Consider the following 25,953-nt stretch of genomic DNA (forward strand, 5'->3'; position numbering starts at 1 on the left):
CAAAAAAAAAGTTATGACTTTGATTTATTCACTCTGGACAGCTATTGTATTGGCTGTTGTCATTTTATTTTATTTATTTTATTATTTTATTTTATTTTATTTTTTACAATCTAAGGGAAAAGAGGTCAGTGTCCCTAACAAAATAGTCAGGCATTACATGTTTTATTTATTTTTATTTTTTGTTAATCCTCACCCAAGGATATAATTTTCCATTGATTTTTACAGAGGGTGGAAGGGAGGAGGAGAGAAACACCTGTTGTGAGAGACACATTGATTGGTTGCCTCCTGTGGCTAGAGATTGAGCCTGCAACCGAGGTAATTGCCCTTGACTGGAACTGAGCCCTTAACCCTTCAGGCTGCAGGCTGAGTAAACCAGCTAGGGTAGTGGTTGGCAAACTGCAGCTGTGGCTCGCGAGCCATGGTTTGCCGCTCTGTTGACTAATGAGTTTGCCGACCACTGGCATAGGGGCTTAATCACAAGGAACAACAACAGCCTGTAATTATTGGAATCGAGAGTCTAGGCCAGTGGTCGGCAAACTCATTAGTCAACGGAGCGGCAAACCGCGGCTTGTGAGCCGCAGTTTGCCAACCACTGAGCTAGGGGGATATTGCATGTTTTAAAAATTCTTGTGGCATACCGGTTGTAAATCACTGCTCTAGGTCCATCCCTGTTGTTGCAAATGGCAAGATTTCACTTTTTATTTTAAATATATTTTATCGATTTTTTTACAGAGAGGAAGGGAGAGGGATAGAGAGTTAGAAACATTGATGAGAGAGAACCATTGATCACCTGCCTCCTGTACACCCCCAAATGTATACCCATTTTGTTGAAAGTTTTTAAAATCATAAATGGATGAATTTTGTCAAATGCTTTTTCTGTATCTATTGAGGTAATCATGTAATTTTATCCTGTTTTGTTGAATCACATTGTTTCGCAGATGTTGAAGCACATTTGCATCCCTGGTATAAATCCCACTTGATCGTGGTGTGTAATCCTTTTCATGTACTGTTGAATTCTGTTTGCTATTTTTTTTTTTTTAGATATTGGTATTTATGTTCATTAGACATTAACAGCCTGTAATTCTCTTTTTGTGTAATGTCTTTGGTTTTTTATCAGGGTTTTGCTGGACACACAGAATGGGTTTGGAAGTGTTCCTTTCTTTTCAACTTTTTGGAATAGTTTGAGAATAGGTACTAGTTCCTCTTTAAATGTTTGTGGTAGAATTCACCTGTGAAGCCATCTGGTCCTGGGTTTTAGTTTATTGGGAGTTGTGTGTTTTTTTAACTTTTGTTTACACTATTACAGATGTCCCCATTTCCGCCCCCCTTTGCCCACCTCCACTCAACCTCGCCCCCAGCCATCACCATACTTGTCTATGGGTTTGATTATTGCTTCAATTTTATTGCTAGTAATTTGTTCAGATTCTCAGTTTCTTGCTAGTTTAGTCTTAGAAGGTTGTGTGTTTCCAGAAATTCATCCATTTCTTCCAGATTGTCCAGTTTGCTGGCATATAATTCATAGTATTCTTTAGTGATTTTTTGTGTTCCTGTTAATTGTAATCTCTCCTCTTTTATTTGATTTTTATGTTCCCTTTTTTGCTTGATGAGTCTTGCTAAAGGCTTGTCAATTTTATTTATTCTTTCAAGGAGCCAGCTTAGTTTCATTCCTCTTTCCTTCTATTTACTTTGGGTTTTGATTATTCCTCTTTTTCTAGTTTCTTTATGTGTAGCTGTAGATTATTTGGGATTTGTTCCTGCTTCTTGTTCCCATCAATCATCACATAGCTGCCTCAGACTGAGCCCCAGAGCATGCACCCAACGTCTCTAGGCATGAGGTCTTTGCTGGGAGGGGATGGCACTTTTTTTTTGTAATCCTCACCCAAGGACATTTCTCCATTGATTTTTAGAGAGTGGAAGGGCGGGGGAGAGACTGAGAGACACATCGATTGGTTGCCTCCCACGCGTGCCCAGACCAGGGCTGGGGATTGAGCCTGCAACCGCAGTATGTGTCCTTGTCCAGAATCGAACCCAGGACCCTTCAGTCAGCAGGCCAGTGCTCTATCCATTGAGACAAACGGGCTAGGGCAGGAGATGACACTTTTGAACATATTTTTTATTATATCTGGTCAATTTCCTAATTCATGGTCTGAAGAGAATGTTTATATTGGATACTGGGGGTAAGACATTACCCTGATGGCTTAGTTTGGCAAACTGTTGTAACAAAGTGCCCTCAATGGGGCATTTAAACACTGAACATTTATTTCTCAGTCCTGGAGACTGGAGGGTTGGAGATCAGGTGCTGGCATGGTCAGGTTCGGAGAGGGAAGGGAGGAGGGAGGTGGGGAGGGAGCCCTCTGGGCCTAGTCTCTGGCTCTTATAAAGGACACGAAGCTCATCATGGGGCTCCACCTGCATGATCGCATCTAAACTTAATTACATCCCAAAGATCACACTTTCTAAGACCATCCTACTGGGGCTTAGGGTGTCACATATGGATTTGGGGGAGACACAAACATGTAGTCCATAACACCTGGGTTTTAAAAAATTATATAAACACTGCTTATAGCACAAAGTCTCAAGCTCTTGGGGTTTCGCGGTCCCTCCTAACCTGAGCCCTACCTATTGGAAGGCACTTTTCCACTGCTTTCAACCAAAGGGAAATCTGAAAATACCTTGAGACAAATGACGATGAAAACACAGCATAGCAAAACATAGGGGATGCAATGAGTGCAGTGCTGAGAGGGTTATTTATAACTATGAGTGCATACACTAAGGAAGAGCTCAGATCAATAACCTAACTAGATCTTAAGGAAGTAGAAGAGGAGCAAGCTAAATTCAAAGCAAGCAGATGGAGGGAAACAAAGGTTTGAGGAAAAATGAATAGAAAAACAACAGGAATCAATGAAACAAAGTTGTTTCTTTGCAGAGCAACAGGATTTACAAACCTCTAGCTAGTTTGGCTAAAAAAAGGAAAGGTCCAAATTGCTAAAAGCAGAGTGAAAATGTAGCCAATAATGCGGGTGGGGGGAGAACAATGGGTAAGTGCCCAAAAGAAGTTCTTGAAGAAGATGCACCAAACTTAATGGCTGTTGCCTAGCCAGCAGCGTGGCTCAGTGGTTAAGCATCGACCTATGAAGGTCAGGGCACATGCCTGGGTTTCAGGCTCCATCCCCAGTAGGAGGCAGGTGGCAGCCAAATGATGATTCTCATCATTGATGTTTCTCTCTCTCCCTCCCTCTTCCTCTCTGAAATCAATAAAAATATATTATTAAAACTTAATGGCTGTTAACTCTGGGGAGGGAGTGATGAAGTAGACTTACCCTTGTACTTTTTGCTCTATATGCTTTTGTGTCATTGGATTCTTTTAAAAACTAAACTATTTGTAAATCAGGTTGAAAACAGTATTTAAAAGAAAATTTCCAAAATGATTCTCATGTGTATGTAGCTTGGGAGTGTCTGCAAAACTGCACCACCAGGTCACTTGCTTGCTCCCGTGAGAGGCCTGTAATGTTCTCAGCTACAATCCCGGTACCAAGTCCACCTGCAAGAGGGGCTTCTGGGAAGACTACAGGACAAAGATGGGAAAACATGGAGATGGAGAGTTAAAGACATTTTTCTAAAGCCCATGTAGTTGCATCCAATTGGTTTTCCATGTCCAGTACCCACAGATGTAGAAATGTGTGTGTGTGTGTGTGTGTGTGTGTGTGTGTGCTGTTGTTGCTTAGATGAGTTTCCAGGAATATTTAGCAGTGGAAATACAAGCCCATAATTTTTTCTGCCCCCACACATGAAAAAAGGTAAATGAGATGTTAAGACTGGGCCCCCGTCAGGGAAGGGTGATTTAAAGCACTTATCTGGAGCAGGCACACAGTCTTTTAAATCTGAAATGGAATCATCTGTTTAGGAAGTACTTCAAGCACAGGTCTTTATTGCCCGAGCTGTGGTGTCTCACTCGACTCGCTTCCAGCCACATTTAAACAAGGAAACCACAAACACTGACCTAGTCCTGTTCTAAGACAAAACAGACTAGACGGTTCTAGATACCTACCACAACCAAACAGCAGCTAAACCGCTAAGACCCATTGGGCTTCAAAGTTGTTTGGACTGGACTGGGGGTTCTAAGGCCACTTAGATGTCCTGATTAAAAGTAACCTAGATTGTGACAGTTATGTTCCCAACGACCCTGGCAAAGAGTGGACAAGTGTCTTTAAATAATTCAGGCTCCAAAAGTGCTAAATACTTGCTTATAAAACAACTGAGAAGGACACAACAGGAAATTACTCCTCACCTCCGAGTGGTAGTAAACCTGACTCAGCGTCTGGGAAACAGCTCTTACCTGCTTGAGACATCAAAACAGACACTGGTAGAAGTCGACCTACTTAAAAGCTGTCAAAAAATGCCATTATGAAAACCAAAAGGTAATTTGGGGAGAAATATTTACAACATAGTTGTTACTATCTGAATATATATATCAAAGGAAAACGATGAATAGCCTGGAAGGATCATCTACTCTTCTTACTGCTCAGCATCCCTTTTCTTCATTAACAGAACCTTCCCCACATCACCATGCACTCAAGGTGGGCCTTACTGGATTGGCCATGTACTCAGTACCACAGAAATAAAATGTAAATGAAAACATCAGAAGACATCATGTGCCACCTGTCAGTTGGGCCATCTTCCCATTTGCGTTTTCTAAACAATGCTGAGGATTGGCAAAGGGGTGCATTACCAGTGCATTCTAAATCACTGAGAGGCTGTTGGAACAGGGAAAAGCCTGTGTTTACAAGAGTTCTGGTGATCATATCTCAACCAGAATTAAGGATGGTTTAGGTGCCCCCTGATGTGATACATGAAGCACAAAGCATCTCCTATGAAGGATTCTTGCCAGATAGAATCAAGCCTGTAGACCTAACCCAGTTTGTAGGAAACATAGGAGGTTGAGGAATGAATTAAAGAACACTCAGGGAAACACAGAAATCCAAGATGTAGAGCGCTGTAGTAAAAAAAGGGGTTTTTGTTGTTGTTCTAGATTAAGATTAGAGACATAACAGCTAAATGTAATTCATAAAATGACTGCATTCTGGTTCAAAAAAATAAACTATACACCTTTGTGGGGACAACTGCAGAAATTTGAATATGGACTAAACATTAGATGTTGAGAAATTTTCTTAGATGACATAAGGTTATTGTGGTTGTGTTGGAAAATGTCCTAGGAAATGCATGCTGACCTTTTTAGGGGTAAACCATAACTCAGCATAAATATACACATGCATGCATTTAAATAAAGAAAATAAGGTAAAATATTGAATCTGCTTAAGTAGTTTGCTTCAGGGATGGTTGTGGAAGCATTCTTTATAATATCCCCAATTAGAAATAATCTGAAAGTCTAACAAGGATGTTGGTTAAAATTGGTACAACCACACAATGACTACCAAAAACTTGTAATAAACAAGATATGACACACAAGTTTTTGTGAAAAAGATGAGAACCCAGATGAGATTTTATAACACATCTTTCAAATGAGATCTCTTCCCTGTAGCTTCATCTGGACTAAAACACTCCCTTTTTTCAACTTACCTTTGCATACTTCCCAGTTATTGCCAGCTTAATGCAAGCTTGCCCAGGCTGGGTCCCCGTTTGTTCATTAGAAGTCACCCTAATGTAAGGAAGAACAAAATTAAAAGGGAAGAGGTGGACAGTGAGGTCTTTCTCAGTGCTCAGAGGCTGGAGGATCAGGTGTTGGGATGTTGTGGTGCAGTGATGGGAAGTTAAAGGAGCCAGCAGTTTCCAAGTGTTTATGCCAGGCACGATGCTAAGTACTCTTCATATACCACCTAATGCAATCCTTGCTTTTACATGGTAGATACCAGATAAACAGTTTGTAAACAAGAGGAGACCCAGGTAGGTCACATAGCAAGCTGGAGAGCCAGGACTCAAATTCAGGAAGTTAGGTCCTTTCTGATTTCATAAAACCATTAAGGTAGAGTATTACCTTCAGTGGCCAAGGCGGGAGAGACCAGATGGCCTTTAGATCTTCTTTTTAAAAAAGATATTTTTTTTTAAATTGATTTCAGAGAGGAAGGGAGAGGGAGAGATAGAAACGTCCATGATGAGAGAGAATTATGGATTGACTGCCTCCTGCATGCCCCCCACTGGAGAATGAGCCTGCAACCCGGGCATGTGCCCTGGCTGGTAATTGAACCGTGACCTCCTGGTTCATATGTCAACACTCAACCACTGAACCATGCCGGCCAGGCCTTTAGATTCTTCTCAATGCCAGCATTCTACAAATCAGTCTACCAGCAGACAAATGGAAAACAGGCAAACTTGGTTCCTAGGTGCACCTGACAGTAGATGTTAGGATAAAAAGCCACACTTGTGATATCCGGCTGATTTATGTGCGATTAAGATCTTGAAAATAAACTGAACAGAAGGATGAGCCACCCTATGCCTGCACTTTTCCCATTTTAACAATAAACACATATTGCGAATGAGGGTACATTATCTCATGTGAGACTATCCTTGGCTATAAATGGTATTAAACATAACAATGTTATAAGTTTTTATTCAGACAAAATGGAAGCATGATTCAACAATGATTTCTCTAAATTTTTATTAAATTTTTTTTTTTTACAGCTCGATCCTCTTGTGAAAAGGAAAGAATTTGAAGGTGAACAAATCAATTACATTTTTAAACAGCAATTAATCCTCATTACAGAGAACAAACAAAAGATCTGTGGCACATTCTCTTTGGAAAGATCTTTTGCAAATTTTTCTTCTAAAAAAAGAAAGCAAACTTTAATCTGCACAGATCACATGTCTCTTTCAAAGGACTATACAAGGCAGCTAAATTTTATTCACAAAAGCCCCAGGTTGCAGTTTCATTGCTGAAGGAGATAAAATACACGGAGTCCCCTTTATCTGTGGTTGCACATCTTCCCATTGAGAGCATTGCTGCTTCTCCATCCTACATACAAATCACTGAGTGGACTACATAGCTGGCACATTATTCCACAATAATTAAAGAAAAACACACATATTATTTTAGAGATAGGCCAGTGACCTTCATTTATCAACTGGACAATTTATTTCTTTTTAAAACAATTTTAATAATACCAAGATTTGACTTTACTCTAAAGTTATAAGAAAGCAAAAAATATAATATAATATAATATATAATGGTAATAAATAAAAAAAGACAACCCTGCACAGGTATCATCCAAAACGTAATCACATTCAGGAAAAAAAAAATTAAAACAAGATTTGGGACACACGCATATAAACACACACAAACACCAACATGAACAGTGTATACTTGTTATCTGAGGGGGATGTGCAGTAATGTTAACAATACATGTTGACGGCCTGAACAAAAGGCGAAGTTAATACTGCCCGTGTTAAGCATCGCTTAAACAGCTACATTTAAGCAAAGCAATATCTCCCTAGGTCAGCCACTCCCGGCCTGATTGCGGCATGGCCAGCCTCGCTGTCAGTGGTCTTTCTCCCTTGTCCCTCCAGGCCCACAGAGTACCCCCTAGGCTCACAGAGAGCTGTATGTCTCCTTCCTGCCCTCTTGGGTTCAGAAATACAGGCACTTCTCTACCCATCACAGTACCTGCCTATACCTGGTGCACAGTGGAACAGAATCTCGGGTGATGTTTCTCCAGGACAACAGGAAATGCACAGCCACCTTAAGAAAGGTGGTAAGTGGTGCTTGTCAACTCATCATCAGTGAAAATTAAAAACATGGCCAGTGGTCACAATTCATTCTATCACTGAGAAACCAATACAACTAGATTGCACATTTGAGATTTATACGGTAGGAATACCACTCACAATGTTTGGAGGAAAATCCCTAACACCATGCTATCCTGCCACTCCACCTCCCGCAAACAAATGACAGAGTAAAAAAAAAAGGCACAGGAAAAACCTTACATCCGTAAATTCTAGATAGGACCAAAAACAAAAGAGGCAACCCACTGGAGACGGGAAAGGAGCAAGCACCACCGTAACTGACACGCTCCACAGCCACAATGCGCGACTCACTTCCCAGGAGCAAGTCTTGATGTCTGTGTTTCTAAAAAAAGCCCTAATATTCTTGCAAGACTAAAATACTGCTAATCAGTGGTAAAGAGTGTAATGGATGAAGGGGCAAAGTTTTTAAAGATTTTGTGTAGTGTCTGGGAAAATAAATCCTTAAGAAAAAGGTAGGTTCTGTGGTGGGTGGCAGGGAATCAAGCCCAATTTGATTCATTTACCTTAAGATGAACCAATACACCTCAAACTTCATGAAGTAGAAGAGCCACCAATTCAACCAGCTTCTTATTCTTTGTGTGTATGTATGTACACACACACACACACACACACACATACACACACACACACACAATCTCCTTTCATCTATCAGAGCTAAGAGTTTTTTTTACAGCTAAAAATTATTGAACAAGAATCATAATAAAATAGTAGGCTCCTGATCTTACTAACATTAATATTTAAGGTACCGATTAAGGCAAGTTTTCGGTTAGAAGGGGGTGGTTTTTAGCTTTTAAATATCCTGAGATCTGGAATTAAAGGATATAGAACAAGGGAGGTAAGTGTGATCCACTTTGTCTAAGGGAAATAGCTAAACATTTTGGTCAAAACATCTATAAAATAAAGGTTCTTTTGTTCGAAGAAATCAGATGCTTCCTTTCCCATTCCATTGTGATTCAATCAGATTATCAGATAAGTCCTTCTCCCGCTGCAGTTCCAGTCCTGGTAATATGCCTGCTGGACCCCCCCCCCACCCCCCGACTCTTCACCACGGCTGGCATGCGGCCCACACTTTCACATTCTGAACCCAGGGCAACCTGGCGGAGTTCAGTGAAGGGTTTCCCATTGTTTAGCAGGGCCCTTAGTCTGGCTAAAACCTCAAGGTCAGTCATCCTCTCCAGAAAGGGCAGAAACAGTCATCATTTTTACAAGTGAAAGTTCTTCCGCTTCCTAATGAAGACAGGAAGCTGTAGCGCCAGAGGCAAGACTTCACTCAACCTTCGCTCAGGACATTCTGTTTGCCTCGCTGTGAAGTGCCCACTATTCATGTTTTAAGAACTTCACAATGCAAAGGCTTCTTCATTTTAGACCCAGTCCTTTCATTTATCTACCGCAGTACAAACTTTGCCTTTTGGAATGTAAGCATGTAGCAAAAAGTGCAAATGTTTTACAAAGCCTCCTGACTTCTCTATACAGCTGTAACAGCCAAAGGAACTGAGGAGCATGAAGGGTTCACCAAGCCGCTACCCTTTACCTACTCAGTTCCATGATCTAAACCAGCGGGTGCCATCCTCTCGGACCTCGCGGAGGTCCGCGAACCACCGGTTGGCGACCGCTGATCTAAACAGTACAAACTGATCTCTTCAAAATCATTTGTTTTTCAAGGGACAAATAAAATTTGAAAACCAAGGTCAGGGGAACACCCCCCACAAAGAATAAGGCCATGACACAGCAACCACCTGTGCAGCACGGGCTGACAGATCACGTGGGAAACTCCCCAGTCAAGGGAGCTGGTGGCCTTCTGACAGACTCACTTACCCTGCAGTCCGCACAGACCAGAACCTGCCCTGAGAACGCGTTCTTCCAAACGGCCGGGGAGTGGTGCAGGGAAGGGGCAGGACTGGCCACAGGGAGAAAAGACGATGTTAAATAATGACACACGCCTGATTCTGGGACCTTGTCTCCCACATATGAGAGAAGGACACACAATGTCACAGCATACAACCTACCAGGCAATTACTGTTCACTTTAACAACAGGGTGCTTTTTAAACGAGCCATTTAAAAAGGGCCAAGGGGACAATATGCCTAATCACGCCGAACTAAGTGGAACTGCCGATGTCGACGTGTCCTGACCTTGCGTTACCCGCAGCTGCGTGTGCCTTCGTGAACCTGAATAGTATTAAACAATTAACCATGGGCGGTGGTGTTTCTATCACAGTAACATGCTTATTAGCAACCTTTCCAGACCTTTATGATCTACCAAACAAACCATTCAAGAAATATATCCAGAAGGATAGAGGGAAGAAGGCGCCTAATGGGAAAATAGCAGGTTGGAGCCCTGATGACCTTATCGTCAAGAGTCCAGCAGTGAATATGATTGTGAAGGCAGCTCTTGCTCTTACTTACTTTGTTGTAAGGCGACCACAGCAGAATCCGATGTCTCAAATTACTAGAAGGTTCAATGCACTGTATGCTACAATCTTTCCGACTGTGCAAGTACCTGTTGTAGATCTTGATCCTGCACTCGATTTCCGCGAGTCTGCGACTTGGCTAAGTAGCCAAGGACTTGATATAATCATCCTCAAGTCACTATTATTTGCAAAGGATGCTGATCTACCTGGCCCAACTGGAAGAGCATTCGTCGCACAACTTAAGCTGTTTGCTGCGTATGCTGAAATGACTCCTTATGTAACCATGAAGACATTTCTTGATGAAGGCTTATCACAAGCAATATTGCTACCTCAACTTGGGCTTGAAGCTCGAAGATTTCTTGATGCGGAAATTGCATTGAAAGAGAAATATCACCGAACTTATTTCCATACATTAAGGTGCTGAGGCTTGAAGGTCATGAAACTCTAGCACCTGTTAATTACCCAAATCTCTGTAAGGTTGCAAATACCAGAAAGAGGCAGCTAGACGGTACCTTCAAGGATTACAGATTTAATAAAGAGTCATTATCTCATCTCAGTGATAAAGAAGTAGAAGATGCAGTCGCAAAACATCCTATAAAGAAGAAATGCCTAAGTCAGGTGGACTTCACTAGCGTGCAATCAATCTATAACTTGTCGAAGGAAGAACTAACAAAGGTTGTTGAGGGAAAAGAAGCAGCATCCGCAACAGCACTTGGTAAGTTCAAACTCCTAGTTAACAAGTAGAGCTCTATCAAAACTACCTCAAGAGGAACCAAACTAGTTTACATTAGTTTTTGTTGTAGTAAGGCACAGGTTTGAATTAAGAAAAAAATAAAATAAAATAAAAAGGGCCAAGGCTTTACTTTAGAACATCAAGACCACACATGAAGTTCCCATGCTCAGACATTACTACTGCTGTTAACCCTCGGGTTTTAACCTAAACACGAGGCAGGAGACCTCTGCCCTAGCAGGTTAGTGATGACAAAAGAACGGGCTGGGTAGACCGTAAGGAACAGTCACATGCTTCACACTGAAAGTCAGGCATCTCCCATTGTCCACACACCCCTTTATGCATTTGCCAGATTATCAAGCAAGTTCCTACAGACATCATACGGACATTAATCTTCATTATAAATAAAGGTGGTATCCACTCCCTTCTTCACTAATAAATAAATAGGAAAATGTCAAACATGCTTGGTAGGAAACAACATGTAGAGGGGCAGGATGGGAAAAAAGCCAATTGTAGAAAAAGCACTCCTCAATTTTAATGTGTGTAAATTCAAGCTCTAAAAGGGATAACAAGAATGGGCTTTTAAAAACACTGCACTCAAAATAATGCTTCCAATAATAGCCTTCTAAGTGTCTACAATAAAGAAAATCTGTGCTTATGGATAAGTGGGAACTCGGATGTGTTCTCTCATTATAGGTCATTCAAATGCACCGGTGCGAAGTCTGTGAGACGGCAATAGCAACTTGTGGGGAGGCACAGTTCCTCCTCAGCCTGTCAAATCGAGCTGACGAGAACACTGAGTGAAGAAGACCTGGGACACTTTTCTTAAGTCTAATTAACCACCCAATCTCCACAACCTTTCAGGGAGTAAATTTCCCCTGGACAATTAAAGGCTCTGAAAGTCTAGTTTTGCTATAAATATAAAATAATTCACAGCAGAAAAATATAGCCTCTTTAAGTAGATTTCATTTGTCTTTGTTCACTGACAAAACTGAGTTGATTAGACAGCATGAGTTACCACATGACTGTAGACCACAGACCAGCACCTCAAATTCCAGCTCTACTTAAACAAAAATTAAAAAGCCCTTCAGCCAACTGGTCCTGTGGAAATGTCGGTACCCTCTTTCCCAGGGTAGAAAATTCCAAACATGGTCGCAGCTGCTGGCCTGTTGCTGAAGCAGGGGTGGGAACCACAGCCGTCCCGCCTGCTGCCACCGCCTGCTGCCGCGTGTTGTAGCTCCTTCTCCTCCCACGGCTCCCATTGGTCAACACCAACTCGGTCACGAAGGCATCAGAGCTGGGTGAGTGTGCAGTACTTCAGGCAATTGGGGTGGGGGGGGGGGGGCGGGCGCGCTCCAATTCTTTAGATTATGACAATACTTGGTATTATCAAAGCAACTGTGCACTGGCAGAAAGTGGGGTACAGCAAGTCCTTCACAATTTAGGTTTTATAGATGACTGTTAGAATTTACAAAACAAATATTTCCCCAAAAAAACTGAAAAGAAAGAAAAATCATCCACAAAACCCTACACCAAAATTCACTGTTAAAAATATTTCCTTCTGGGAATGGACTAGTGTGGCTGCTGAGATGACGTGAATTTGCGTTCAGAGTTGAAATTGCTTCTCTTCATTTCATTTGCAACTCGCATCCTGCTGGTTAAAAAAATACGGAAATGTTTCTAGACCACTCATATACCCCTTTTAGGCTACATTGCACTCTGTCCTTTAGTTAGGAAAGGCGAAGATCATCTCTGAAGCCAGCCTCCTCACTTCTACTTCTGCATAACCATCGTGCCCAACCAATGACCACACAATTCTTGAGAGTTTAAGCGGACAAATGACCTGGCCTTCTCAGGTGCTTCTCTTCTCAAGTTTTGTTGTCCTGATGAGACAAATGTCTGGACTGTTTTTGAGGCTTTCAATGTGCAAAATAGTTCCCAAGCATCAAATCAGCCTGGGCCTCCGTTAGGGTGCTCTGCTTCCTTGTTTCAGCCACTGAAAACCCTGTCTCGTGTAGTGCACCAGATCCGCCAAACTGCTGTTGAGGGCCAAGGTGCACACGCTTGTGCTGAGCTGAGCAAAAAACTCTGCAAACGAAACAAAACCACAACCAAGTAAACACACTCGCATGCATGAAAATAAAGACGGCAACAAGTAAGTCAATTGTTTGGGTTGTTTCCAGAAATGACCCCCAAAATAGCATGTACTTCATCTATCACAGTAAAACATCACAATCGAGTGTAATGGCCACTCATTCTCCACATTGCTCCACTAGCCTAGAAGGGTAGGCACTGGGTTCTGTTTTAGGGTTGAATCCATAATGCCCAGCACTGGAGAACACCCGATTCATATTTTGGATCAATAGATGCATAAAGAAAAACTCCAACATGTTTAAAAAGCATCTTTAGCCCTAACCGGTTTGGCTCAGTGGATAGAGCGTTGGCCTGCGGACTCAAGGGTCCCAGGTTTAATTCTGGTCAAGGGCATGTACCTTGCTTGCGGGCACATACCCAGTAGGGAGTGTGCAGGAGGCAGCTGATCAATGATTCTCTCTCATCAATGTTTCTAACTCTTTATCCCTCTGCCTTCCTCTCTGTAAAAAAAACCAATAAAATATATTTTAAAATAAAATAAAATAAAATAAAATAAAAAGCATCTTTAGTTTGCTAAGAAATTAAGTTCTAAGAGGCTGTGAGGGAATTAAGTGGCCACAGCCAGGAAAAACTATGGAATGGCACGGACCTGGCATTTCCATCTAAGCGTCAGAGTGGACGCTGGCGCTGGCACGCGCAGTTCCTCTACAGCGTGCCCACCGTCTCCTACACCTCGGGTTTCCCCAAGGCCTTCGTCTCACGCAAGTTTCAAGAGGCTTACTTATGCCATATTGCCTGTGCTGTCGCTAACCATCTTTCGTCACACACTGAAAACAAACGTTAAACTCGGTACTTAGGCTGTGCTCCCTCGCACCTCACACTGGCTGTGCCCAGGGACAGCCATGCCCTTCCTTCTCCACCTCCCTGGCCCTTGTGCTACCATTTCATCCAGACTGAAATGACGGCGCCAGGACTTCTGAAGGGCAAGGTGCCGACGCCACTTCCAATTCAATTTTGCTAAGATCTAGCGACAGAAATTCAGCTCCATGCTTTGGGGCTCAGAAAAGAATTGGGTCTAGGCTATGAGGTGGAATGGAGAGAATGTGAGAAGAGTGAACAGGGACAAAAAAAAATGAACACAACCTATAAACAACATGATTGCCGTCATGCCCCAGTAATTACCACCACAGAGCCGCTTACCTTTATTCTTCCTTGTAAGGACCTCGGCCTGTTCCCACAGATCAACGGCGGCAAAGATGTGGGAAGTAATGGTGATGTAGGAAGATGTCATGTTTTGGATGCTGGCAGGGATCCCGCTGCCCCCCACACTGCCAGCACTCGCCTGGGAGCCCACGGAGCTGACAGAAGGCATTGGAGAGAGAGGGGATGGTGCGCCTGTGCTTCTGGAAGGTGGAAGATCAGAGAGAACTGGTTAATCACTAAACCCGCAAGTTACAGATTTCCTGCCTCTGGAACCATAGGCCAAGTCACAAAGTTTCAGTGTGTCCCAGCCAAAATGACAGTCATTTCTTTAAGGTCAAAGAGACATCCTTCACCTTTAGTAGGAGTCTGGGAATTGATAAAACACAGTGAGATGGGACCCACCAAACGGATGGAGACCAGGCGCCCTCACTAGACGCAGAATGAGGTGGGCAGGTCTGTATTCTGAACCTGCTTCCCCATGCCGTTCACATCGTCTGTTCCCTAGGCCTGGAGTCCTTTCCTCCCCACCCCACCCCACCCCTCCTGGGAAGACAACGCTGCCCCGTGAACCTGGTCTTGATCTCTTACACATCCTCTTTGACGGGCTCAGTGACCATGAACAGAGCACCTGCTCTGCACCTGGTGCTCTTCTAGACCTGGGGGTACACCACGACTTGCTGTCTGCCACTGAACTTGATTCTTTGCATTTATTTATTAACTTATCTACTGCATTTCTCACATTCCACACTTTTCTGTTTATTCCTTTTCCTGGGTCACAGGCACTTTGAAGGCAGGGACCATTTCTTACTAATCTTTGCATTTGTAGCACTTAGCAGAGTAGGTGCTAAGAGCAGGCCCTTGAGAAATATCTGCTGAATCAATGAATGACTGTAGTACAGCCTACGAGGAGACCAGGGAGCATCATGTGCCAGGGGATTCATGATCTTCTCTCTACTCTCCCCTCTTGACTATATACCTGCACATGCAAGTTAACAAGTGCTTTGAGTGGGTCAATGAGAAACACAAGTGAAGTCACTTCGACCTCACAGATACAAACTGGGAAGATGTCAGCAGCAGTAACCTCATGCTGTGCCCCACCTGCCCCCTGAGCTGCTTGAGCCCTAAGTGCACCTGCTGAATGGACATTCATAGGACGGGAGTAGAAGCACCATGAGGGCAGTGAGTCTCATCTGCTCTGTTACTGCTGTGTCCCCTGTACCTAAAGCAAGGTTTGGTACAAAGAAGGTGCTCATTGGCTGGACAAATGGGAAAGGAGTTACCTCAAATAATGAGACTGGCCATGTATGAGCTTAGAATACCACCTCAGAGGTGTGAGTCATGAAAATCTCAGAGGCAGGAAGTTACTTCTCAATCAGGACTTTTTTTTAGAGAGGCCACATGGGAATCTCTTCCTTTGAATGTGCGGGAAATGGGAGTCTTCTAGGTGACAGTCTTAAAATAGCAAAGCCTATCAGAACTGGGAAACTTCAAGGAGTATAACCAAATTAAAAATACAGGAAGTCCTCGGGTTACGTGGGAGATCCATTCCTACAGCGTGACGTAATGCGATTTTGGCCGTAAGTCGGAACCCACCTCCCTAAGCACCTATGTCCTCACATGGAGCACATACACAGCAGCAATGAGGTGAAACAGTAAAAAATATTTAAAAGAAAGATAACAATTCCTGACCTTTACTTGTGGTAAATAAATAATAAAAAACATAAAGCACATATGTACATACATAGAAATGACGGAACTTTTTTTTTTATAAATACTGTTAATGGGAGATGGTGACATAACCATGAAATGACGTAAGTTAAGTCCGACGTAACCCGAGGACTGCCTGTACTAGGCAAGTGCTATAGGGAAGAAAATTATATCTTCAGTTGCACAAGGATTGGCTTTCAGTATCTTATGGCATAGATCAGTGGTTGGCAAACTGCGGCTCAGGAGCCGCGGTTTGCCACTCTGTTGACTAATGAGTTTGCCGACCAGTGGCATAGATGAACAGCTTCAGTTCAAAAAGTGGGGGAAAATTTTAACTAGAGACAATCATATTCATCCTTAATATCACCGCTATGGGTCCTGGAAAAGGTTGAGGGCATATATTTCTGGAAAGTTCTTGTTCACTGAAATTCCAAGGTGACATGCCCACAGGGACAAGGGACCTTGGCTGGTTCTCCTGGCTTTGCCTCTAGTTGTGTTGTGGTGTTAGACATGCCTAAATATCCCCTAGTTTTGTGGTGTTAGACATGCCTAAAGATCCTCCCAGTTTTGACATTTGGACCCTATAGTTTCTACAATTATCTTCTTATGTTACCCAATCAGCAAACACCTTGATTTAAATTATTCCTCAAGAAGTAGAAATAAGCAAATGATCTAGTTAGAGAGAAAACCAGCATATAGATGTATACAACTTTTGAAAAGGCAAAGTCAGATGTACACATAAATGGTTGCAAAAGCAAGAGGCAAATAATGATACAATACTGATAACTGTGAGTTGGACGTATCATTACCTTGCAATGCACGGAGAAGGTGCCTGGGTAACTTTGGGAGGACTCTGGAAGTGATCATTAAGAGCACGAGAATACTTTATTGCTCTCTCCTTTTTACAACGAAACATCGCCATGTTCAAAATGGACTGACAACGCATGCTGTGAACATAAACAGGTGGATGTCAGAAAGACAGCCATCAAACCCTTTACAACCTAACGAAGACCCTGGGTTTCATCTACATGAGGAAGGGTATTGTAAAAATCTTACTGCACTCTTCAGTCATCAGAAACACACAAATATACAGGTATCATGTGAGCCACCAGATCAAAGCATTACTGAGTTATTAGTAAAATGGCAGTAGGTACCATTTCATAAAACTTATCAGTGGGGTTAACCCCTTGACCTTAGTATTTTATTTATCTCCTTTCACTGTAATTTTCATGCTAAGCAAAAGTTTCAAAATCTTTTTTTGTACCAACAAAAGATACAAAAGCAAAAAAAACCAAAAATACAAAAGCAAGTGTGATACTATGTAAACACAGAAAAAGTACTCACCATAAAACAGCAAATATTTTCTCTTGTGTTGGTGCTGTGGGGTCTGAGAAGGATTTTAATGTCATGATAAATCTATAGGGGAGTATAAAAATAGATCAGGTTAACCAAAAGCAATTGGAAAATCCCTGACATAAAGACATCTCACTATGTCTGTCTCAGTTTTATATTGATTTTTCCTGAAGCCGTCAAGCTGAGAGCAGTGCAGAAAAAATGAGGCTTTAGAGCAACAATTCAGGCCCCTCCCCTCAGAAAACTAGGTGAGGACACGTCTCTTCTCCGGCTGTCCACCTGCTTGACTCCAAGTAGACATGTGTCCTGACTGAGTCCCTTGTTGAAATGCAGATAATAAAGACAGGAGCTTAAACTGAGACGAGAGGGCGTCTGATAAGAAAGCCAAACTGGAAAAACCAACCTCTCCCTGAAAGGTTTGGCATTTCACAGTGCACTTGGCAAATGATGGAGCTGGATCCGGTTCTAGCATTCATCTAGACTATAATTTTAATTCAGGACAAGAAAAATGTTCACGGATCAGTAACTTTTTTAAGGCGCCCCTTTATTAAGCTGTCTTTATACTAAGGTTCAAGTGGATTATGGCAATAAAGGTGAGGAAAGAGAAGTACTTAAGAGGATGGCAACATGACTGGGCACTTACTTAATGAGGTCTTCGGTTTCAGAGTACACCGAGAAAGCCGACTTGGACGCCGACTTGGACACTGGGCTTTCAGACTCCATGGCAATCCCACACTCAATGAAGGACAAGACGGCTTCCAAATACTTAAAAGCCTTCCCAACCTTGTCCGTCTGTGGAAGAACAGGTCATTGTTAGGCCAAAGACAGCCTTTTATTTAGTTTCTCACCCACATTCTTCACTGTAATATCCCTCCACTGTCAGAGTCTAGTTATGGCTACAGAGAAGTGTGAGAGCAAACCAACTCAACAGGACTAAAAGCCTGTCGGGTCTGACCTACTAAAAATGTTTTTTTAGTAGGAAAACAAAATTCATTAGGAAAAAGAAAAATTTTGTGTTAGGATGATGCTCTCACAACCTTAAAGCACATATTCAAACTAAGGCAATGAATCCATAGTCCCTTTGTTATTAATAGTGTCCCTAATTATTCATTACATAATTTTTCTGAGAAAGAAATGTTTCTACACATCTAGGATAATGCAGACACAATTTCTTTGTATGTGTTGAAGTTTTACCTTACAATAAGTAGAAAACGTTATGTTTTAGGAGCATCTTAGATGTGATGTTAAACAATAATCGTTTCATGTATCTTAAGAGCCCAACAGGTGGCTGACTCTCCTTTGGAAGTCGGGGCTAAGTGCATGAGGCTATCCTCTGGGCCAACAGGGATAAAACCCAGGTCTCCCTCTCTCACTCCTTTTTAAATTGGACAAAATTGGCTTTACTTTTTTATCTAAAAAATCTTTATTGTTGATCCAAGAGTTTCTTAAAGGGAATATAAATGAAATCAGATATTGGTGACTACACATTTTGTCACAACACTTCTGAGTGCAACACAGCCAAATCAACTAAGACCGTGATGAGCACACCTCTCTCAACACACGGCATATGGACCACGTTATATAAGCAACTGATTAACACATTTGCAAGTTTATAGTTTTTGCTAATGCTTTCAATTTGATAATGTTCCAAAAGAAAGAATGAAAGCAGTAGAGATGCAAGTGGAATATAAAAAGATAGTGACATCAGCAAATAAAGATGGTTTGGGGCTGATAATTTTGTAAGGCTAATGATGCACATCTATTACACCTGTGATAAACTGCATACGTTCTGATACAGTGTTAAAGTGGTAGAGTTCCAATATCTTTATCAGCAGTGAGTATAATGTAGAAGTGAAATGCACTCCTTTATAGGATTTGCAGTGCACTTGACTATTTGGAATGCGAAATGGACATCTTTGAGACACTGTGCAATTAAAGGAGAATATTACAAAAAGGCTGTGCATTAAGCTTTTTGTCCAAACTGGCCTATTTTGAGACTAAAATGAGACATCATTATTACAATGGGATTCAACAGGCATAGATGAGGACTGTTCTTGGCACACACTGGGATGTATGGTCAACTTCGGTGGGAGAAGATGTGCGTATTTACAGACTAAACACAAAACAAAATCAAAGTTCCCTAGAGAATACTTCCTGGTTTGAATAATGAGGAAATCTAGTGCTTAAAATGCCCGATGTCCAGACAAGTTTTAGGTAACTGACAAAGTACTGACTAGTTACTCCTTTTCTTTTTTTTTTTTTTTAATATTTTTTTAAAATATATTTTATTGATTTTTTTTACAGAGAGGAAGAGAGAAGGATAGAGAGTTAGAAACATCGATGAGAGAGAGACATCGATCAGCTGCCTCCTGCACGCCCCCTACTGGGGATGTGCTCGCAACCCAGGCACATGCCCCTGACCGGAATCGAACCTGGGACCCTTCAGTCCGCAGGCCGACGCTCTATCCACTGAGCCAAACCGGTTATGGCTAGTTACTTCTTTTCAAAACTCAAAAGATTCGTACAGTCCTAGCAACAACCTTGGAATGCTGAAAGGAAGAAGATGGAAAAGACACCCCTGCTTGGCCCAGCCCTGGTCCTCTGACTCAAACTCAGGCCATCCCATACAGGGCCACCTTAGAGACAGGGCCACAGGAGCTTGTCTTTGACCCCCGTGTAGCACCCAGCACGGTAAGGACTCCAACATTTTGTCCCAACAAATGGGGACCAGCCCAGCCCTCCCAACCTTTCTGAGAACAGAGGCCAGTCCACAGACCAGGGTTGGGAGCACCAGGCCACAGCCTTGATGGCCACCCTGGACGGACCTGATTCAGTTCTCTGTGGGCCTCCAGAGTGTGGGGTTAGATTTGCATATAGGAGAATAAAGGCAACCTACACTCTGCTCCAGTGGTACAAAGTTCAACAGATGGTATGTGTCGGGCTTAGGCTTGGGGAATACATTCCATTTAAATGTGGCAAAGGGCGCATACTACTTAATTAGACTGCAGCAGAGATACAAAAGCATATTTAACTGTGTATGTGATTAAAAAACAAAACCTCACCTTCCAGAAAGGCCAACAGCCACAGGCAGAGCTCACTTTTTAAAGCATGTTTACCAAAGTGCAGTCACTGCCTTCACCTTAAAACTCCATCTACTGGCACTGGTCTACTGGTCCCTCAGGTCAGCCATATTGGAATGACTTTAAGATCATTTTGGAATGCAAATAGGCTGCCTCACTTTTCAGAGTATCTCAGGGTGAACACAAATAGATCAACTTCCAATAGTTGGACTCATTTTTCATATCCAAAGAATTGGCTGAATAGGACAAGGAAGCATTCGGGTATTAAATACAACACTACCATTCATTTAGACATAAGACTTGTAACTAGGTACTTTGTGCATTTGCCTATGATCAATTAATGGAGTCAAAGAAAATAACTTCACTAAGAATCCCTTATCCCTCACTAAGATCCGCTTCTGTTTTGGCCAATGTCAGCACCCCTCTCCCACACCCCTGCTATATTTAGTGATATGGAATACAGTAGAATGAGATCACAAATATTCCATCAGAAGACATTCTACCAAATGGATAAAGAACCAAGACTGACCATTAACTCCGCTTTTTGCTTCAACTTTTTTGCCTCCTTCATGTGGAGATCTGCTTGTCTGAAAAAGAAGGAAAGATCAGGGTAGGTCATATGAACCTAAAATTACTAGGCAAGATGACTGAAGGAGACTGAGATGGTGAAAAAGGATGGGAGGAGCACAGGAGAGGAAAGGAAATGAGGGGAAGAAGAGAAGCGGGCACAGAAAGGATAAGAAGCAAGCATCTAGAATCTTACTTGTCCAGCTTCACGGGAGGCTTCCCTGGTTTCGAGTTACCATTTGGCAAAGAAGGCACTGGAAAAGGATTTGCAGTATCTCCAGAAGATCCCTTTAAAAAATCATTTTACAGATCACACTCTATCATTCAAGATCACTGACCTAAACATACCATCCCTTAAATTAGCCCAAAATAGTTCCCCCCAGAAGAAGTCCAACACTGCAAAATTTAGTTTGGCACTTTCCCAGCTAGATTAACGTTTTGACTGTATTGGGACTCAAAAAGATATAGGACAAAACTGTCCATGAGAACAGATAACCAACAAAGCCAAATGTAACATTTTCTTTTAGTCAATACACATACACACCACATACACCCAGGTTAACAGAAAGAGGAACTTGTACTTGAGGAAGGGGGATAATTTTCCCCCATTACAATAAATGAAAGTACCTGAGATCAAATATTCAAACCAGGGTAACCATTTCTTACTACGAAACACCTGACAGAAAATTAACACAAAACATCTATTCGGGTATTTCACTCCTGAATCACTTTAAGAATAAACTGACACCTAAATGTTCATATACTTTTACCCTCCCTAAAGAGTAGAACTGTAAACACAAACTCATTGCAGCCTTATTAAAAGTGATGAATAGCTCTAAAGTACCATCATTAGGAACTTACCCAATTTGGGAACTTAACCATATCCACTGTATGTAACGCGGCTCCCACGTACCTTGTGTTCTGTGGAGCTTCCAGAGCCCTTCCCCTCGGCTTTCCTGCGCTTGGGGACGGGGGAGTCCTTATGGTTGCCCTTGGTACCACTGGCACTTTTGGGAGGGTCCTGGCTACAGGGATGTGCTTCCCGCCGTGGCCTCTTTTGTGCGGGCTTGGCTGGCTTCTGGGAGGATGAGGACGAAGATGACACAAGTGTGGGGGGAAGCATTTCCTTCTTTGAGGGCTCAGAGGGCCTGGGTGTTCTGGAAAGAAATAGCATACAACACAAAGTTAAGGCAGAACATGAACCATGTAACTTAGTTGTTTAGTTAAAAGGACACAAGGCTGCTGACAAAAGACTAAGATATCACAAAGTGTGAAATCCATTTTTGTACAAGGCCCCTTTCAGGGACTTTTCATGCCTTTTAAAAATCCAGTCCTATTGCTGAGTGATAAATGAAGCTATGTGACCCGTCTCTAAGCTAGCGGTCCTGACTTCTCCTAACAAGCCAGTCTGCATTAGCTACTCCCCAACCTGTCCCTCTCTCTGACAAGCAGGCAAGCCCAGCCTCAGCTTTCACATCGGACTCCTTGCTCTCGCAAATCCCTCCTACATGGGGACACTATGCATTGTGGTACCACGTGACTTTGTGAAGCAATTTCTTGAACAAATCAGAGAATAATAGTTATTTTTTGTGACTTTGGACAAGTCATTTTCTCTGTGTGCCTCAGTCTCCACTTCTGCAAAATAGGGATAATAATAGCACCTTTCTTATTTTAATGTAAAAATTCCTTTAGAAAGAAATTAATTCCAGGTTTTTAGGGAATTTTCCACTGTTGAAATACATTGGATAAACCCAAGCTTGCTGCCCAATGAACTGTTAATTCCTAGAAGGTCCATGTGATGAAAGCAGATGGAAACAAACTTGGCGCATTGTCAGAAGGAGCTGAACAAGAGTAGCACTCCATGCCTTCACACATCAGACACAAGAAGACTCACTCGCCTTCCTAGGCTGCTCCTAATCTCTATACTCACTTCGTCTTAGAAGCTTCTTTGTGGGAGGATGACGATGACTGTGATTTAACCTCTTTCTCCAGTCTGACTTTCTTGCTATCATGGTCTCTCTCTGCTTCACCCTATGATTGTAATATAACAGAGTAAATTGTTACAAACATAACTGTACAGGCAAAATAGGAAAAAATATACAGCAAAGGCAGTGAGAATTATTAGACTGTTGGAGACATCTCTCTATACCAGGGGTGGGCAAACTTTTTGACTCGAGGGCCACAATGGGTTCTTAAACTGGACCGGAGGGCCGGAACAAAAGCATGGATGGAGTGTTTGTGTGAACTAATATAAATTCAAAGTAAAGGAGCGGAGGGGAGAGCAAGAGAACCCTCCGCTCTTTCGGCTCCGCGGGCCGGATAGAACAGCCGAACGGGCCGGATCCGGCCCGCGGGCCGTAGTTTACCCACGGCTGCTCTATACACACACAGCAACCTTCTCAGTACCCACACCATGTGTGCGTTTTGGGTGAGGGAGGAAGGCAATCTAGATTTGATATTAGTAACCTGTGGAGAGACCAGGCTTTGCACGAGGAAGGACTATTCTTCATCCACAGGAAGGGGAGGGTGTCTAAGTAATAGCTAATAAGAAGAATAGTAGTAGACTTCATTGTAGTAGAGACATCATTGCTACTTTCCTAAATATAAAAGAATTAATAAAACATGCAAATTCACATCAAGTAACAACCGATAATTTTATGAGTAAAGTTCCTCCCCTTCTTTCAAAAGAACCATCCACTTATCTACACTAATTTATTGGTCATAATAAAATTAGGAGTGGAGTACTTAAAGCTTAGCTTTACTTCTACTGAATAAAAAAACAAGTATATTGTTGAAAATGAAACAGGCTACAAAAATCCTGTCTAGATAACTTATAGACAAAACCAGAAAGGCACAACAAATAAGAATAATTGTTTTGGGATTCAGCTAACTTTCTCTTCCATTGATACCAGTTATTTTATTATTATTAATTTTAAATCCTCACTGGAGGATATGTTTTTATTTATCTTTAGAGAGAGAGGGGGGAGAAGGGAAGAGGGGGGGAGGAAAAGAGCGGGAGAGAGAGGAAGAGGGAGAGAGACAGGGAGAGGAAGATGGAGAGAGGGAGAGAGAGGGAGAGGGAGAGAAGGGGGGAGGAAGAGGGGGAGAGAGAGGAAGAGGGAGAGAGACAGGGAGAGGGAGAGAGGGAGAGAGAGAGGAAAAGGAAGAGGGAGAGGGAGGGAGAGAGAGAGCGAGAGCGGGAGAGAAGGATCGACAGGTTGCCTCCGTATGCGCCCCATACCTAGGTATGTGCCCGGACAGGAAATTGGACCTGCCACCTTTGGTATACGGGACAACATTCCAACCAACTGAACTGCCTAGTCAGGTAGATACCATTTAAAAAAAAAAATACTGTCTTTATGTCTTTCTCTACATATACAGTCATATGTTTTTCAAGAACTTTGACAGAAAATGAAGAATTGTAAATATACTTTTAGTGAGGGAAGAGGAGAAGGGATATATAAATCCACCAAGTCAAGCACCTCAAAACATCCCTCTGTACCAACTAAAGTGTGAGATAACGAAATATTAAGAGAACAAAAAATTCTTCATGGCAAAAGTCTTCTATGTGCTTGTGCTCACCTGTCAACACGCACAGCAAGTTTACAAAAAGTCTACATGTCGACCCAGTGGCTTCACGGTGGCCTCCTGCCCACAGTCTGGGCTCAGGCAATGCCCCCTGGGAAGGAGCTACTACCTCTCGAGCAAGTGACAGTCAAGGGATTGGTGCGAGCCCTTCAGGTAATTGTGATGCACATTTAGAATTAAACTCCTCCAACTGTCAGTTCACCGAGACAGAAATCTGGGACACTACCAGTCAATCTAGGACAATTCCTTAAAAACCTGAAATGCTCCCTTAAAGCCTTTAAGGAAAAAAACATTCTTCAAATTCACTGACTGCAGGAAGCCCCAGTTTTCACCACTGTCTCTCTCCTGTTTGCTGACTTCCTCCAAGAAAAATGCATAAATTAAGATGCGTAGGTCCAAGCTCTGCCCAGACACTAAGAGCAGCCTGACCCTGCTCCAAAGAAGGGGAAGTAGCAAAAACACACACTCCTCCTGGCAGGCTGCACACAGACAGATGTGCCGAGAGGGCTTCCGTTCCCCTTCCTCAGCCTCTGAGGAAAAACTTCTTGTCTCATTCCAGGTGGCTTCTAAAGACGCTTGTTTTTCATCTCTTGGTGTGCGCACAAGTGAGAACATTAAGAAGAGAAAGTCTGGGCAGGGGAGAACTTAAATCCAAGGGAAGGCGTGTGCCCCAGAGGCCGTCCGTTCTGCACTGTCCTGTCCGGCATACTCCCACCCGACAGCCTGGCACCCAGCAGTGCCTGACATGGCCAGTCTGAAGCCACAGTGACTTCGAATACTTAGTGTAAAAAGGGAAATGTAACCATTTTCATTTTGATTAAGTGTTAAAGTGGTGATGTTTGAATATATTTGATAAAAGAAATTATTAAAAGCGATTTAACTGGTTTTCTTTATTGTGGATGCTAGAAATTTTTAGTTTACTTCTTAGTGGGCTGTGCTGTTCTGCACACTTCTCTAGAGGTAATCTGCACATGGTGTTCTGAACTCCCAGGTGGCCAATGCGACGGAGGAATTATAAAATGTACAAGTGAGATAACAAATCAGTTCCTCAGAAATATAACCATTCAGTAAAGAAGACTGGAAAAAAAGTATCCCTAATAAGGAGTTAAGATGTGACATAAAGAAGCACGTCCTAATTGACAGGACTGCTCCAGCCATGAAGACAGAAGAGAAACAGTCCAGAGATGGAAGACGCTGACGACACCTTGCCATACGCAGCAGGTTGCCCAGGACCAAACCAGAGAGGGTCGGACCTGCATTACCACCATTTGTCCACCATCCAGAACTGAAATATCATTGCTGACATGTACACATAAGGAACTGTTTGACATTGAAATTGGGACTCAAAAGAACTGTTGGCCCAGAAAGAAACTCACTACAGACTGATTCATTTGCCTCTCAGCATAACCATTATTGCTTGTCTCATTTTCGGTTCTTATAAGTGTATTTATAGTATCACATGATCTC

The 25,953-nt window shown here is 42.4% G+C and overlaps 1 protein-coding gene across 2 annotated transcripts in view; it reads right to left on the bottom strand.

Moving 5' to 3' along the window:
• Positions 1-11,841: 11,841 nt before the first annotated feature.
• AFF1 (ALF transcription elongation factor 1) overlaps positions 11,842-25,953 on the bottom strand; it is a 194,984-nt gene continuing 180,872 nt past the window's right edge. For both annotated transcript variants that reach the window (XM_080643431.1, XM_080643432.1), the window contains 9 exons: positions 22,829-22,929; positions 21,812-22,055; positions 21,095-21,186; positions 20,861-20,918; positions 17,895-18,043; positions 17,243-17,314; positions 16,708-16,845; positions 14,189-14,391; positions 11,842-12,982 (listed from right to left, as the gene is read on the bottom strand). In XM_080643431.1, the coding sequence (XP_080499557.1) occupies positions 12,861-12,982; positions 14,189-14,391; positions 16,708-16,845; positions 17,243-17,314; positions 17,895-18,043; positions 20,861-20,918; positions 21,095-21,186; positions 21,812-22,055; positions 22,829-22,929 (1,179 nt within the window). In that variant the 3' untranslated portion in view covers positions 11,842-12,860. The remainder of the gene's footprint in view (positions 12,983-14,188; positions 14,392-16,707; positions 16,846-17,242; positions 17,315-17,894; positions 18,044-20,860; positions 20,919-21,094; positions 21,187-21,811; positions 22,056-22,828; positions 22,930-25,953) is intronic.

The sequence above is a fragment of the Plecotus auritus genome (genome assembly GCF_963455305.1).
Source record: "Plecotus auritus genome assembly, chromosome: 1".
NCBI lineage: Eukaryota > Metazoa > Chordata > Mammalia > Chiroptera > Vespertilionidae > Plecotus > Plecotus auritus.